Below are 17468 nucleotides of genomic sequence, written 5' to 3' on the forward strand. Positions count from 1 at the left end.
TGGAGGAGGGTAACTTGTAATCATCCGTAGCTCTCTTAATACAAGATGCTTCATCCAAATTGCGGTGTAAATGATTAACTTTAGCTGTATCCTACACGTTTACAAAATTTATGCGAACCGTTTCAGGGGCCCTTCAACACGTAACGTTCGCACTTTTCGTAACGCAATCATAACGGTAGGTCAGCCAGGCAAAAGAACGAGCCTCAGAGATCAGAACGGCCTCCAAATGCAAACGCAGAAGACGCTTGGAAGGGTGAAGCCACATTAACATCAACATCATTTTGGTGCTGAGCCAGAGGGCATTGTGGCTGGCTAGTCGCGGCCTGTGTTGTGGCATCGTGAAAGTTCAGACAAAAACTGGGTGATCATCATAAAAGAAAAATTGGACATCGTTCGTGCTACCGAACATGGCACAAAGTCGGCGCTGGCATGCTGGCATACCGTTGACTACAGTATGTGGCCTTTGGAATGCGAAGGAGAAGATGCTCGGCAGTACTCCTGGGACTGCGAAAAGGCGTTGGCTATGAGGTTAAACTTTCCGAGGTTCGACTTTTCGCCATCGTTGCCTCTGTTATTGCAAAGTGTCACCTAACGACAGTGATAAGGATGACACAGAAAGTGACAGCACGCGCGATTCAGGCCCGACAGTGGCAGAAGCAGCATGTTATGTCAGCCTCATGCGGATGTTCGCTGAGAAGAGGGGGCTGGCGGAAAAGCTGGCTTGCAGCTTAAACGAGTTTGAGGCCACTGTCGTCGTTGCTAGACCGCCACGGCATCAAATGAATATAACAAACTTTTGCCGTGCGAAATGAATAAATACTGCATGTTTTTTTCCTTTTCATCGCACTCGCTCAGAGTTCAGTTTTTAACAGGTAAGTGGCCGATCTCACGCTATTTCGGTTAAGCAGTACTACCATTCAGTACGTACTTTCTGCGAGCTCCAGCCAACTTTTCACTGTAGAAATTTCACATGATGGAAACAAATGTGCGAATTAAGCGATGTCAAACTATAGAGGGTATAAAAAAACTATAAACAAATGCTAAACACCATGCATTTATTTACTGAATGAATCAGCAAATCCTAATAACACTTGTTGAGCTAGTTGGTGCATGCTTCTTACAATGAAAACGACGCAGCACACTAAGAAAAACAGGTAAAAGGAAAGGGTGCCCTTTCTTTTCGCCTGTCTTTCTTGGTGTGTTGCAACATTTTCGTTGTAAGCAACAGCAAATCTTGTTTCTATTTAGCACTAAAGCAGTGCAGAAGCTGCAATTATTATCTTGTGATGCATTAGCGCTCGCAGCGATGAAGGTCTCATGTTTCCTTCACAGTGCTGCCGCGGCACAAGTCCTGCCTCTTTATTCACGACATGCTTAATACTGTCACACATCCCGACGATAATTTTTTATTCAGTGAGCTGGTCAGCAACAGAACATCCGTCCATTGCAATGTTGCTGGCAGGTTTGCTGCCAGCGTGCAGGCCACGGTAGAATCATTCTTCATCTTGGACAGCTTCTGCTGTGTTTGTAACATGTTTGTAACTTGTAATGCTGTAACATTCGGACCTCACGGGGACTGCGGAAATGTCCGAATAAACAGGTGTCCGAAAAAGCAGATTAAGAAAAAAAAAAAGCAATCCTTTATTTCCACGCACTTATTCAGGTTTGGCAGTAGGCTTGAAGAAATTGTGAATGCGCCGTTGCACGCTGTTCCGTTTACGCGCAATCAGATAAGCCTGAATCTCGGAGAGGGTCGTACGGTCACTATAGGTGGCTGAAAGCACGGTCACTGTTTGTGCACCTTCGGCATGCGACTGCAGCGTAGCACATGGTGCGTCATCTTCCGACTCGAAGTCATCGTCCAGCGGTGCAGCAGAAACCTGACGAATGATCTCACCGTCATCGAGTTCTGCGCATGTCAGTACAGCAGTGTCAGCACTTGTGAAACTGTCAAATGAGACGGTGTCTGGAACCACTGCACAGGTCTCGGCAGAACACTTTCGGCGTCAGTAGAGTGCACATCGGAAGGCGACAAATCCTAGGCCTCCCGGCACCCGCTTGCCGGCATTCCCCAGCGCAGTCTGTGCGGGCACTGTCGGTGCCATTAGACACTTGACGTGATGTTTCCGTATGCTGCGTTGCATCAATGCAACCTCGACACAGCATACAAAGCAAAAATCACCACGCCGTCACGCCGATACCACTCGCACAAACGAAAAACGTGGCCTACTCGCAGCGTCATGCACGAATAAACAAACAAATCAGCTGCTGAATTGTCTTGACATGGCTTACTGAGCTGAGACCGGAACTTGTGGGGATGCGTGACTCTCGCGCGTCCCCTGATGTTTTTCCCGCATAGCGCATCCCCTGATATGCTGTTTTCCCGCACGGCTCGCGTGGCCTGGCGCCCGCGGCGGTCGGGTGGTACAAGCGCGGTGCGAGAGATGGCGCGACTGTCGCGGCGGGGTTGCTCGGGCGCCGAGAAACAAGGGGCGTGGTCTTGGGTTCGAGGTCGTCGGCGGGCGCGGACGTCCGTGCGGGCGCCGTCGGATGCTTCTGCGAGACTGTCTCGCGTGGCCGCCTTCGAACGTGCCACTATTCGCGTGACTGTACACGCGAACGACCAGGCGTTGGGATCCAGCATGGGGCGAACATATTCGCTCGCAATGCGGTCGCGGTAAGTCGGACTTCTAGATTTGTCGCGCGCCCATCGGCATGTTTTGTGGATAGCAACTCGGCTAGCTGGCATTGATCTATGAAAGGTGCAATAAATGCCCTTGTGATTGTTTGCACTACTGTGTTGTCGTTCCTTTGTCCCAAGAGTACGGAGGAGAACCACATATCTCCCACAAACTGCTGTAGCCACAAACCAGGCAGAAACGATGATGATGAGCGGGGATTTGCAGTAGCGCCACTTCATGGGGCAGCAAGGAGGCTCCATCCAAAACAAAAATAGCGTTCAGCAAGTCGAACCGTGCACTGGTCAGAGTCGGTGCATGCTGCTCTCGATCGAGTTGGGTCAAGGAGTGTCCGAAAAATCAGACGAGAGGTTGCAAGGTGTCCGAACTTTCGGCAGTTGTTATACATTATGGTCTATGGGGAGAATGGCGGTGCCGCAAAGCAGACCGAATAATCGAGCATGTCCAAATTTTTGGAGTCCGAAAAATCAGTCGGGGACTGTAAACAAGACCACAATAAAAGGCTACAAAGGCAGAAATAGGTATGAAGCGTTCTGTGTTCCTGTCGTTCCCATATGGTTCCTACTAAAGACTATGGAAATGTGAACTCCGCTGCTTTGTTTTGGTTGGACACTAGCACTGCTTTTACTCTTGTGTGCCACACATGTGAGGTGCTCTGCACTCACCGCGCTTAGATAACTGTCTGAATGAACCGGTGTGCGATCAAATATGCCCAAATGAACAAGAGTTTGGTTTCAATATATAATGCGTATGCCTGATGGGATCTGAGGACGTGTCCGAATGATCCGATCTTCCAAATTAACAAGGTTTTATTGAAATATGTGGTCTCACCTTGTAATCGGTGGATGTGGCTGCTGTGGAAGCTGCTGCTGGTGTTGCTGCTGGTACAAGCCAATATTCTGGTACTGGCGCTCCTCCATGGCTGCTTGCCTGGGCTGCGTGGAAACTGATGTGAACAGCCTACAGAGGGGAGCTTGTGGACACTGGTAGCATCCAAGCGCAACAAAATATAAAAAAAGGCCATCTGTTCCACTGGACAAAGCGTACGCAAGTGGGCTAGCTGGTGCTTATTTGAATCCACAATGGACAAATGCTCATGCCGAGGCTCACTCCAACTTTTGTTCTAACTCACTTGCTGCAAACTCACTTGTCTGTATTGTCGTCAGAGCTGAGTCTTGGCAGCACTACAACATTAGGAAATAAGGTCAAGTGCCCCCATTAGGTTTTCTTTCAATTGACTGCTGTGCACCCATTTCCTAGTCCCCTCTACCCTTTAACCCAATGGTTACCAAATACATTCACCGACCGATATTCTGGACCTTGCAGGGACCAAAAAATAGTCTGAAAAATCGAACACTCCGAAAAGTTTGTTCACCCCAAGAAATAAAATTATTAGGCTCAGAGTGGCTTAAAAAACTCATAATGCCCGGCCTCGTAATACGCTTGGACGGGATCAGATTTGCTTAGATTTGTGCAAGAGTGACATCGTGTCCATATACAGTCGACAAAAGCATCACCATGGAAATAGAAAAAACAAGCCGCACCACTTGGCTGTTGCAAAAGCACAGGAGGTGGTGCTGATCCCACAAATGCAAAGCCGCATAAACACACTCAAAGATGCTCTCTGCCTTTGTTCTGTTGCTCAAAGCGGCGATTGCACACTGGGCCAGTAGCTGGGCAGATGTTTGTGTCACGGTGTGGTGACGAAGCTCTGCCGAGAAAGCGACGGCCTCGTAAACATTGAAAGAACGTGTTTTGACCGTTTTGACCTTGGTTTGTTATGTGTGTTAGGTTAGCGCTGTAGCATCACATGCTTTATCAAACTTCAGAAAAGCAAAAAGAAGGCACTCCTGATAAAAGACAGACAGATGTACTTCTAATGGCTTGACAATCAAATTTGATTGAGGGCTTCATTACATTTTTTGAAACAAAACAGCGCGGTATTCACGGGGACAAGAAGGGAGAAACGACACGGACGAGCGCTGACTTACAACTGAAGTTTACTGCTTGGAACGAAGAATATATAACAGCTCCAACCAACATTACATATTGCTCGTTTATGTGCTCATTGAAATGTGTGTTTCAGGACATTTGAGGACACAAACTTACTCATGATAGGAAAAGTTGCTGCTTCCTGGCTATAGTCTGCTGTCACAAAATTGGTAAATGCAAAGCCATGCCATAACAGCTGCTAGCTCACGCTACAGAAGAAGCGATACGTCAATATAATATATAATGAAGCATACTCGTAAGAGACCACAAGCGTCCTAGCTAGTACTGCAGCAGATGTGCTTAAAAGTACCTGAAGACGTTCAGCAATCGTGACAGCGGACGCAGCCTTTAGAAAGAGTGAGAGAGCTCGCAAGTGCTTGTCGTCTGTGAGAAAAGTCTTGCGTTCGCAGCGAGCAGGCATCGTAGCAGACAACACTTGTAGCATTACTCTCAAAGGCACAACACTTTCTCACACTACAAAGTTTTTATTTACATAAATACTTGAGTATTTTCATATAAGTACATGCGCGGTTGTTATTGCTGTTGTAGAAATAAATAAATAATTATTCACTGGCGCTAAATTGGGAATAGAATTGTGGAAGAATGCATACCCTGGTGTGCCCTGGTGGTAAACCGTGATCCAATCTCAAAGGCATATAAAGTTTATGCAATGTATTGTGCATTATACAGTGGAACCCCGTTCATACGTTTTTCACCGGACCGAGGAAAAGAAACCTAACAGCCGGGAAAACGCAAGTGAGGAAAGCTCCGAAAATGAATGAAAGAAGTGCAGCTTCAACTATAGACAATTTATTTCCACAGAGTCCGCTTAGAACTTAAAAAAGTCTAGAATGGTGGCTTGCCGTTTCTTTCGCTCGCTAGAAATCACCACAGGTTTCTCAATAGCCTGGAAGGCCGCATTGCTGTCAGCGTCGCTGTGAGGTGCGACGTACCTGCGGAAGAGGTCCAGAGCCGCGACGGCTCCTCCAAAGCTAGGATTTGGCAACTCCCCGGCCTCATGCGGCTCGTGCTCCTCGTCGTCACCGCGCCACGGCAATGGCAACAAACGAAGGAATATCCGCGGGAAATGTTGCCCTCTTTGGCGTAATCATGCTAACGTGCTAACGATTGTTTAGTATTGCTGCGGAGCGCGCGCATCTGAGCAGCCCGGATGCGCGCAGCGCGGCGTGGTTTCGTGAGAAATGTAAACAAGAGAGGAGAGCTGGCCCGATAGGCGGAGCAACGCCATGAGCAACGCCAACTTCCAGCTTCCCTTTAGCTATAGCTTCACAAAGAGTGACGTCAGGGCCTCTCCCGAGTTTCCTTCCTCCGTGAGTCGACCCGTCCAACAAACCATGCGGTGACCGTAACCACAGTGATGATAGTGAGAGAATTTTTCACGAATGGCCACCTAGTGGCGGCCTCTCGAACTGGCGTGCGGCTTTTTGCAGCCAGTTTCATAGCCAAGCCCGGCCAAGCCCGGTCAAAACTCACAAAAAGCCAAAATGGCGGTTGGAGTACGTTGCCCAGGCGGGTTCGGGTTGCGACGCATCATGCGGGAACGTTTTCACAGCTACTACGTAACAGCGGGATTCCTTATACATTGGATCCTATGGAAGCTATGACGGACCGGATGAAAACGACGTAGCAGCTGGGAAAACGCAGCAGTGAGGAACATAACAGCGGGGTTCTACTGTATAAGCTACTGCAGAAATAAAATGAGATTTTACGCGAAAATATTTGACTATAGCTTCGTTTACTGCACTGCAAGAAATTGCCACTACAGTCGAACCCACTTATAACGATACTGGTTTTAACAATATATCGGTTAAAACAATGAGAAGCTGCTACACCGCCATGTTTTCCACGGTGAAATAACCAGCTTACTACAATGCCCTGATGTTGCATTATCGGGTACAACGAAGTCTGGCTGCTGGGTGTCCGCGCTGAATGATAGTGAAATGCGAAATCCTCCAAAAGAAAAAAAGAAAATGACTAATTGGAGCCACTCCACGATGTCCCTATGCTCCAACAGCTGCCACGCGCTCATTTTCTCGCCTTCTCCCGTCACCCTTCCATCCCTCCGAACACGAATGGGCTGCGCCCATAGCTCTACGCTGTGCCACCCTCTGAAACAAATGGACTGCACCAACTGCGCTGCTCGCTGGCTCCTCACTCAGCGCAGTTCTGGAAATAGCTTAATTTAATTGCTCACGCTCGTCTTTATTGGCTGTGACGAAATTGTTCCTGGTCACATGGTTTCTCAGCCTCGTTTGACTCATTGCCAAAACAGAACATGGCTGATCTGCCCGCTGATCATTGGCAATGTACGACGCTGCCGGTAAAAACAAAGTACACAGCTATATATTTGGAAACTAATTGCTTCTAACCAATGAGGCGATCGTCGCGATCGTGCCTGCATCGGATAGAGATGGCGACGACGCCAGCGATGACTACGTACGGTAGGCTGCCTCAACGTTCTTCTCATAGGAGGCTCGGCAGATGATTCAGTCCCCCTCCTGGGCTTCATTCTCGCGAGTAACCTTCCGTTGCATTACGTGGAGCACCTGGATGCCTTGGAGAAGGATGTTGGCAAGCTTCGCGTAAAGCATGCAAGCATGACAGACATAGGGTTCTCCCGTGCAAGCCAGTGAGAAGTTTGTGGTAAGAGGCTTGCATCGATCTCGCCTAAGCGTTTCTTCTGGATTTCACAAGCTGACAGGCTGCCATGGCAACCTTCTCGCATTTTTTAAGAGGACCCTTTTGGGGCCACCAAAGCGATGCCTCGGCGATGCTCGCACATCCCTTGTCACCCGTGACTCCTCTTTGCAGTTGTTATAGCAGTGCCACTATTTAACGCCAACAGCCGCGGCTGCTTACACGTGATCAGAGCGCCCAGAAAACAGTTAAACAAGTGAATACCACCAGCAGCCGGATGGAGGAACGTGGTGGGGAGAGGCACTGGCCTCCTTGCCATTATAGTTTTCTTACATCAGCTCTGACATGCCCCTATTTTGATTTTTTTATGCAACCCGTTCATAACAATTATCGGCTATAACAATCGAATTTTTGTGGCACTTGAATATTGTTATAAGTGGGTTCGACTGTAGTCTAAAGACCAAAGTCACTTCGAAGCCTGTCCTTCCCATCATTCCCATGTAGGTCGAGGCAACACTCAGGAGAGCCCCCTTAGACACTAGCGCCACACTGCCCTCCAGGGTACTTATTTAGAAACTCTCTGCTACACACTCTATTGATAGCATGCGCCTTCTAATCTTGGAGGCTACAAAGTGGGCCACTGGAAGCGAAGCCTGGCCAAGCCAGTGGAAAATCCAACATGGTGGCCTCCAAGATCAGGTAGTGTGGCTCGGAATGAGCGATTTAGTCCAGAAAATCGAACTTTGGGGCCTAAATTAGTCCGAAAAGTTGGTCGTGAAAATGCATTAGCTCTATGGGAACCATGACAGTGCATTTATGAAGTCCAGAATATCTGTCGAGTCTGAATTTTCGGAGTCCGAAAGATCCGTCGGCTACTGTATTATGCACGTCGCGGTGCCCGTGGCATCCATTATTTTTGCATCTCATGGGCGCTACGCAAACTTCCACTAAACACTACCTACTAAAAATATAAAAAATCTAGCCTCCACTGATGCTGATGTAGCTTTTCCCTTTGAATAAGGTAGTTACAAAAACTTATCGTGGACATGTAATGCAATGCATGAGGCAACATTTTAATTCAAGTTATAACGTATATTGCCTGTTGCAGCATTCTTAAATGAACCATACCTCCAGCCTTTACCATAGCAAAGTGCCGGCTTTGGCAATATGGCCCTTATTGTTGGGTCCGGTGGTTTGCCATTTTTCGTAGCCAATGGTTTAAAGTAAAACAGCTCAAGTATTTTTTATGCAAACAAAACCCTCTTTTTATTATCACAATATTTTTTTTAATGAGTGAGCATGAGAAAAAGTTATTACTATTGCCTCAATACCTTAGCAGTCTCATAGGCTGCATACTTTTGGCAAGAGATGTGCATATGGACAGGGTTGCAACACTGCATCTTGAAAGACTCGCCGACCCATGGATGACTAGCAGACCACATACCGAATAAGACGGTCCTGGAGGGTAGCCTCGTGGTGGCATCGTCATGGAACTTCCTGGCGCCAAGTGCTGGCTACTTCCACCATCCATAGCTGCAGAGCCACCTGTAGGCAAAATTAAACATGCAACATTGAGAGTAACTTTAAAGTTTCATAACCCCTCCAGCAACATAAAGGTTTAGTGCACTTGTCTAATATTGGGCGCGTCCAGGAGATGCTCTATTTAACGAAATTTTGCGCTAAAAGTACGACTTCGTCATATTGAGGTTTGATTGTATATTGACTAATGATAACAAAAGGAATCGACATATCAAACAATATGTTGAAGTGGTGAAAGTTTACAAAGCGTTTCTGAACTTCATCCCAATTAATGCGGCCGCTGTAGCCAGAATCCCCAACGGCTTCCTTGAAGAAAACATTACAATAGCACCCAACCGCCATAAAGACCAAAGATGGCAAAGCCTAGCAGCTATCACGGACAGTGTCACATACAGTTGAGAGCCGGCACACTCTTGCTGCCTTGGATGCGGGGAGGGGGCTCTTCGTGGGCCAACCGGCCAGGAATGTCACGTTCGCTGAGGCGGCTGCTGCCGCGCTGCAAGAGCAGAGGTGACGGCTGGCAGAGCAGTGATGCCAGCCCGTGGTGAATGGCCCCCTGTTTGGCCACTTCCAGCTGGACTAGTGGGCCTGTGCGTGTCATCAGCTCTGCCGCCCTGCATGCATTGCCATCACGAACTTGAAGATAGCTTGCGATGCATGCTTTGTCCTTACAGCAAACGCGCTCACATTTTCTCCATGCACTCTTAGTAAACTCTTCAGAGAGAGCAGATGCCTGCTTCACCCACACACGCAAGGCACATCTGCTGTATTGTAAACTTGGAGTTCACCTAAATCGGTGCGCCCTTTGCTCCTGGATTGTGTGCACAGTGCCCCATTTTAAAACTTTCCATATGAAAGCTTTCAGAAATTATTTCATTATTTTACACAATTAAGCGGGAAGAGAGGATTGCTTTGCAAACACAATGTTGTGAAGCTAGGTGATGCCTTGAGTAACACACATGCCTCTAAATTAGTGCGTTTACAGTGCATTTAGGTCTCAGGTGAATAAACAGCAAGTAACCTTACAAAATGGGCGACAAGAATGTTGGTGCTGAAAAGCTATCAAGCAAGTGGCTCACTTTTCTTGCGAGACGCCGACTAGGGAGTGCCCGTCAACTCTGAGTAGTTGGTCGCCGGCTTGGAGGCGGCCGTCCAGGTCAGCTGCCCCACCTCGGACCACGCTCTTGACGTAGATGCCTAATCGGTCCTGGTTGGAGCCCTGCACACCATGCATAGAGCCTTCAGAGACATTCCAAAAAAGGTGCCATGTGGCAAGCTAAGTGTGCCAATAAAGCAGTCTGTTCTGGCCCTGCATACTTGCACACAGCTGAAGATGAAGTGAGAGTGTGAGGTAAATGACCAATGTGATGCAATTGAATCTTAAATTTCTCCCATTCAAAACTTGCAGGCATGTCTTAGTGTTGCAATAAAAAACTGTTCGGGCTGCTTGACTGACATTTATCATGCCATATGCTTTGCGTAAAGCCAAATATTCCAAGGCTGTTGAACTTCAAAGAAGGCAGAAATAAATTTTTCAAAAGTGTTCAGCATATGCGTTAGGACTTTGTTACAACCACCAGCAAGGGTCGTTAGGCATATGTTTGCTCCTTTGCTCCCATTAGCACAGCCTGTCCCCATTCCTTGTGATACCCTTGTGCTTGTGCAATGGGCAATGCAGTGCTGCTTGTGAGCTGACAGCAAAGGTGAGGAGATAATGTTGAACAGCTTGCTTATAGCACCACTGCTTACATTAGATTGCATTTCATCTAAAAAATTATGTATCCAAAGTGCATTTTAATTTGATAGGATTTCTCAGCTAATATGGAGAGTTCTCAATGATCTGTGTGCTGCACTGTCACTTTCACCGGATTGTGAGTCACTGCTGTCCCGGCAGGGGCACGTTCAGCATCTCTCAATCGGTGCCCAATTGAAAGCCACATCACTGAACACACCACATTTCAGTATATGAGAACAAGTAGCCTAGAAATTAACATGGTGGTCCTGACCCTTGCAGCCACAATGCTCAGCCCCATGCCCGAAGGGCTTTTCTTGAGGGTCAGCGTGAGAATACGGGGACCGAGGACATCCTGATCACACATGTAGATGGTCCAGTGGCCCAGGGAAGTGGGCTGCAGCGTCAGCCGACACAGGCCAGCAAGGCACAGGGGCTGCAGAAACTCCTGCGAAGTGAAACAAAACATTCATTGAAACAGTGATAGCCAAAATGGGCATTGCTTCTGTGCTTCTTCAGTCTTGAATATTCCCACAAATGAGCAGGCACGCATTGTCCTTTTGCAGGCAAAATCATTATTGCTCTTTCACGCGCTTTTCCAGCATTGCTGGAAGGAATTATTATTATTAATTAGATTTAATAAGCAAATTCAACCTAAACGCACAGATGTATATGTATGTTCTTGTGCTAATTTCGAAAATGCAATTAAGTTTTGTTGTGGCTCAAGTAATTAATGACATCTGGAGGTTTCTTTACTTATTAAGCAAATTCAACCTAAATGCACAGATGTATAATATGTATGTTCTTGTGCTAATTTTGACAATGCAACAATTTTTTGTGTAGTTCAAGTAATTAATGATATAATTAAATGTTCATTAGCATGTTTTGGTGAAACAATATATATTTACTGGCCAGAAAGTTATATTTATTGCATGAGTGGAAAGCAGAATGTATAAGGATTGCAGTGCTGCAAGCAGTTTTCCAATCCAACAACAAATGGCAATTTAGCAGCTCATTGAAGTTTAGTGTTTACAGCACAGCTACTAATAAAAAGAAAAGAAAGCAAACAAAAAATTATGGAGGTAGACAAATTAGAATATGCTTGCAGCACTTCAAGCTTTATTCATTTACCTGCCTGTAGCAAGAAAAAAATTACAGCTGTAGCTGTCCTACAGATTCAGATATCGTTGCTCTGAACAGGCAGGGTGAGTAAAAAGCTTGTTTTGAGAAAATCAAGAAAAATGAAAACAGGTCGATTTATTCAATTATATCATAAAATCTTTACACATTACCAGCTGTAACTGGTTAGTATCCCCCTGGCACATAGTCAGTTTGAAAATTGTTGCATGTGCGGTGTTTTTTGAGGGCTGGATGCATGTTTTCAGCTGACGCACGCTTTCGAGCTGAAGCTTTCAATCGCTGCTGATCTTTTTCAGCCATGCGATCACTGCATAATGAGTTGGGGTTGAGGTTCAGCTCTTGCATTACAGATGCAGACGCTTTGACGCTACCTGCATTAAACTTCAGCACTGCCTCCGCCACAGCTGCCTGTATGGTGAACAGAGAGCCTCTGCATGGCGATCCTTCGGTGCAAGAGACTAGATAACCGAGTGGAGGCTCTCGTTGCTGTTTTGGGTCTTTCCCCTCTAGCACCTCTCAAGCAGCTTCTTGTCATTCAAACGCTCATAAATGGGCAGCAAGGCCTGGCAAACATGAGGGGGCAGGTTGCGAGGATGCTTTGGTGTTGGCTCACCCCTAGCCTCTGCGGCACTTTGACGGCACCACGAGTTGGGGCCTGTTGGGCAAAATGTGTGGTTTGATTCAAAGTCATTGGAGGTGATATGATAGTAAGTCGCCATCACTGCCTTGTGCATGCCATCCACGTCTCCCTTGTGTGTTTTTAGCGGCCATCCGTAACATGAGCTTAGTCTTGAAATAAGGTTTGCTGTGAGCCGACCCTTCCCACCGAGGCTCCGAAGGCCAGAAGCTTTGTTTCTTGAAACAAGCTTGTGCAATGCCATACCCATTAGTTTTTGGACGTGGTTTACGCAGTCCTCCGTGTCTATTTTCAAATAACCATAAACATTTTCCTCTTGCAGTGCAAGATAAGTACGGCTATCCCCATCACTCAATATAGTGGTATAACGGAGGTGGTGCCATTCTAGGGACCTCTTGAACAGAATGAGGGCGGCCTTCACTTCCATTTCTCCCGCTTTTTTTCTCAGTATTCTTCTGGCACTGGTGATTCTTCTTCCAGTTTTCATAACCAGGATCATTTTCATTTGGGCCCTTCTCGCATCCCGTGCAGAAATTAATACAACATAATCTAAACAGAGACCCATATAACAGTTCAATTACGGCGCCGACGCCGGTGTGCGAGGTGTGTCCGCGGGTCATCCACGACCCATCGTACGACATCATGATGCCCCCGGGATTGTCGAGACACAATTCGCTGTAAAATTCGTGAACCGAACACGTACACTCACTTGTCACTTTTCAGGCAGCACAATCAGCGGCGGGAGTCACATTTTCCTTCACGTAGTGTTGCCACGTCTTCGTGTGAAGTCCGCAATGGCTAATGTTCATCGTGGAAACCACATCATTGAGGGCTGTTTGCCGGTTTCCCATTGCTTGCATTGCGCGAGCGGCGAGAACGTTCACAGTGAACGGGTTTGATTCTTGTTCACCGCATATGTACGGCAAGCTCCACGTCGACGTCACATCACCACAGTTGCCGCACATAAGAATTTACAGAATCTTCGTATTCGTGCTTACCTCTGACGATTTTCATGTCCCCGCCATTGCATACCTTGCACTGCATTTGCGCAAGCAGAATGTTCATCGCATCCAAACTTACTATAGTAAACACGGTCCCATCAAGTGGTTCAACGGGTTCAGCTGCGGCATCGCTGTTATCAGTCAGAAGATCTTGCTTCCTTTCCGTCACGGGAGTGGACGACAGCCGCTGGAGCTTTTCTTGGGTTCTTTTTTTGCCCTCTTCCAATTATGCAGGCTTTAGGAACTTTGTATGGCGACGAACGTGACCTTCGCACGGTGATGGGCTTGTTAGGCCTAGGCCTACATCGGCGGCGTCAACAGACGTGGGTGCGGAGGGGGCCGCGACGACTTCGACATCCGGCTCTGTCGCACTACACTCCTTGAAGTTGTCTATAAGTGCACATCGCACCTTTTTTGCACCAAACTTATTCCTCGTATGAAATTTCTTACGGGCCATCGTGCAGTATAGTGTCACTTCACTCACAATGACTCGACGCTTGGACAATATGGCACATAGCCGACCACGCGGATGAGCATGATGCAGACGACGTGAAAGGAATCCCGCCAACGGTATGACTAGCACAGGTCACATGCACTAAACAACCAATAAGGGGCCGCACTGGGACTCTCTTTTGGCGCGAAAATTTGAGGAAGCCGATGACAGCATGGAGCCGTAGTTGGAGCGAATCTTAAGAAGAAAGATAGCTATTTCAAATGACACCATGATGTCTGCGTTCTGAAGCGTGAAACGGCAGCTGCGCTTTGTGAAAAAAGTACCGTTTTTGCAATAACTTCGGTTGAAATTCTGCAGGTATCGACAAAATAAAGTGATCTTGTGGCTAAAATATTGATTCAAGAGTCGAGAAACTTTGTGTAGTTGCGGAACAATAGCTGTAGATTTCAAAAATTCCATTTTCCAAAAGTCGACTTTTTCGAGATTTTTTTTGTCCCAAAAAGCCGCATCCCTCCTTAAGGGGGGACATGGGTTGTGGAGATTATTTCCTGCATCTTATGGCCAAATCTGATGGAAATAAACAAGCTCACTTGGTTTCGTGTGCTGATTTCAAATATGCAATAATTTTTCTTGTAGGTCCATTAGTTCAGGAGATTGACAGTGCTGCCACTATATTGTTTCCGGAGACAATGGAAAAAACTGCTCAGCAGAAAGTGAATATTATTGCATAGCTAGATACAGTCAAACCCGGCTATATCGAACTCGCAAGAAAACGCCTATCAGTTCGATATAGAGCATAATTCGATATAAGCCTGCTAAATAATTGGATGTCATAAAAGCACATACCATTTATAAAATCACTTTATTGACGAAACTAGCTTAGTTTCACATAAGTTGGTCCTGCATTTTCTTCTGCTTGGGCAATTTCGCTGCCTGTGACGCACGCACTTCTCCACGTTGTCTGAGTCGGAGCAGCTGAGGCCGAAACCTTCCGCATTCGCGCAGAAGCACCGGATTAATGCGAGTGCACCAATCAAATCGGAGGATGTGGGCAAAGGACCGTAGTTGCTTTCCTCAACGTGCCTACTTTCATTTGTGCTCGGTACGATGTCGGCGATGTAGTTTTCGTTTCCGGGCTCTACCGTGGTCGCGACACCATCATCTGCACTCGCAAACTCGTCCACCGTTGATTCGAATGTCCCGAAAATTTTGACAGCTCGCTCCAAACTTCGGCAACACCGGCAACAGCTTCGTCGCATTCATCAGAATTTACAGTCATCACCGAGCACGCGGAAACCAGCACGTATGAAGAACGCCTCGTACACGGCCGTGCGTACGCGTCGGGAGCCATTGGCACCGGGTTGCGAGTCTGGCCACTTTAGCCCTAATCGTGCCGAGAGTGCTCCTCGGAATCTTGCACGCTGAGGGGACATCGCGTTCGACGTGATTTATGATTTCGATCTTCACGACGAAAGGCGAATTCTGCCGCTTCATCACGGCAACACTGCGGGAGAAGGCCCACAAGGCGCAAACACGATAACCAGAGAAGCAGCCAGACAACTTGCACTTTCGCCATCTTGCACGAAGAGCGCACAAGAGCCTCTGATTGGCTGTCCGAGCAAGCGCTGTAGGCGGGCCAGGATCATTTTTTGCTGGGGAGTGTCGATAGATAGTGATCTAAAGAAAGGAAGGACGCTTGATTCGGCAACCAGTGAGGGAGCACGGCGAAGCATCGTCAGGGGAGAGGGAGTGGGAAGTGAAAGATGATAGAGAAAGAGGGAAGATAATAGACTTCACTATGCGCGACAGGGGGAGTGTGGACGGCTCGCCCGAACAGCCCGAGGCAGCGCGGTCACGGTAGGGAGAGCGGTTGGATGGAGCCGCGCCGCCGGGTTTCCCCGCTACCGCGAGGGAAAGCAAACTTCTGGAGGCACTTTTCCGCCGCTTGACGTTCGATATACCGGGAGTCACTGCAATATTTGTTCGATGTAAGCGTAATTTTTGTTATATATACTCATTGTAACTATACCGTGACCAGAAATGGTTCGATATATGGAATAATTCGATGTAAACGGGTTCGATATAGTCGGGTTCGACTGTACTATAATGTGCAATAACTGCAATGCTGCAAAAAGTTTTCAAATGAGATTCTAATCAGCCATTCTGCAGGTGATCAAAATTCTTTCCTTGACCTAAAGCTACCACATCAAAAGAAAATTAATAAAATGGAAATACATACATGTGCACAAATTTGAAATTCTGCTCTCAGCACTTTGTAATATGCAGATTAGGCTTTCTGCTAAAGAAAGAATTAGTGCTCTAGCTGTTCTAGGTCATGAGATATCACTCCGACAGTCTAGTGAAGTGACCCAAAAACATGTTTTGAGAAAAGTGAGAAAACGTGCAAAACCCTATTTTATTTACAAATTTACAGCTGGAACAGCTCAGTAGGCACTAGGCATGTAGTCCTGCTGACTCCCAGCCCCTGTGTACTGCTTTTTGAGGGACTGGCACAAATCTGATGCTTTGCGCTTGGCTGATGCTGTCATTCAACGCCTATCTTTCTCGGCCACGCGGGTGCGACTTTGCTCACTCGGATTTAGACATAGTTCTTTCATTATGTCCTTTGAGGCCCTTGCATTGCCTGCATTGAACTTTAATACTGCCTCTGCCACAGCAGCCTCCATCATGAATAAAGAAGCGTGCCTGTCTTTTGGCGCCAGTGCCCAGATCATAGAATGCAGGCTTTCGTTGTTATTTTGCGTTTTACCACGCTGGCAACGTTGCAGCAGTTTCTTGTCTGAAAGATGTTCATATATGGGACGTAAAGCCTGACAACATGAGGAGGAAGCTTTCGAGGATGTTTTGGAACCAGCTCACCCTTGGCCGCTGCAGCATTTTGCTTGCACCAGGAGTTTGGGCCTGATGGACAAAGAGTGTGATTAGCCACATCATCGTTTGATGTGATGTGATGATATGCGGCCATCACTGCATTTTGAGTGGCATCTACGTCTCCTTTGTGGGTCTTCAGAGCCCATCCATAGTATGAGGTTAACTTTGTGGGGTTTCTGGCTCTCGCGGAGTTTCTCGGGCTCTCGCGGTGGTTGTGTGGAGCCATTACGTCGTGTTGACGGGGGCTCCGTGTCCCTTTTCTCCTTGCCTGGACGGGGGTGGCAGCGGGTCATAAAACACTGTCACTCTGCTGTCATCCCGCCCACGGGAAGGTCAACAGGCTTTCCCCATTGGCCGACATTTTGGCGGGATTCGGGCCCTGCTTGCGTGCACTCCGGGTAAGGGCGCGCAAGACGGGCGCGCGGCGAGACCACATCGGGGCGTCTGAAGGTGCGTACGTGTTCCTCTCTGCCGGCGGCAGCCCCCTTTGTCCGTCGCCGGCCGATGGTTACTTCGGCTCGTCGGGGTCCCGGCCTCGGCGGGCGCGCGCGCACTCTCCCGTCGTCTCGATGTCCTGAGGCAGCGTCTGCCGATCGTGCCCCCGTCTGTTCGTCTGTCGTTTCTCTCTATTTCCCCTTTTCTCTGCTGTGGGGCGCACGATGGCAGGCGCTGACCGAAGGATAGGCAACTTCTTACTGCTGGGGTTCTCTGTTCCTCGTTTCTT

The 17468-nt window shown here is 47.6% G+C and overlaps 1 protein-coding gene across 4 annotated transcripts in view; it reads right to left on the reverse strand.

The window, feature by feature from the left end:
- cno (adherens junction formation factor afadin) overlaps positions 1–17468 on the reverse strand; it is a 151050-nt gene that overhangs the window by 63512 nt on the left and 70070 nt on the right. For all 4 annotated transcript variants that reach the window (XM_050174694.3, XM_055068500.2, XM_055068502.2 and 1 more), the window contains exons 13-17: positions 10895–11068; positions 9968–10107; positions 9282–9502; positions 8794–8894; positions 3531–3634 (exon numbers count right to left, since the gene is read on the reverse strand). In XM_050174694.3, coding sequence (XP_050030651.1) covers positions 3531–3634; positions 8794–8894; positions 9282–9502; positions 9968–10107; positions 10895–11068 — 740 coding nt within the window. The remainder of the gene's footprint in view (positions 1–3530; positions 3635–8793; positions 8895–9281; positions 9503–9967; positions 10108–10894; positions 11069–17468) is intronic.

Source organism: Dermacentor andersoni, chromosome 9, assembly GCF_023375885.2.
Source record: "Dermacentor andersoni chromosome 9, qqDerAnde1_hic_scaffold, whole genome shotgun sequence".
Taxonomy (NCBI): Eukaryota; Metazoa; Arthropoda; class Arachnida; order Ixodida; family Ixodidae; genus Dermacentor; species Dermacentor andersoni.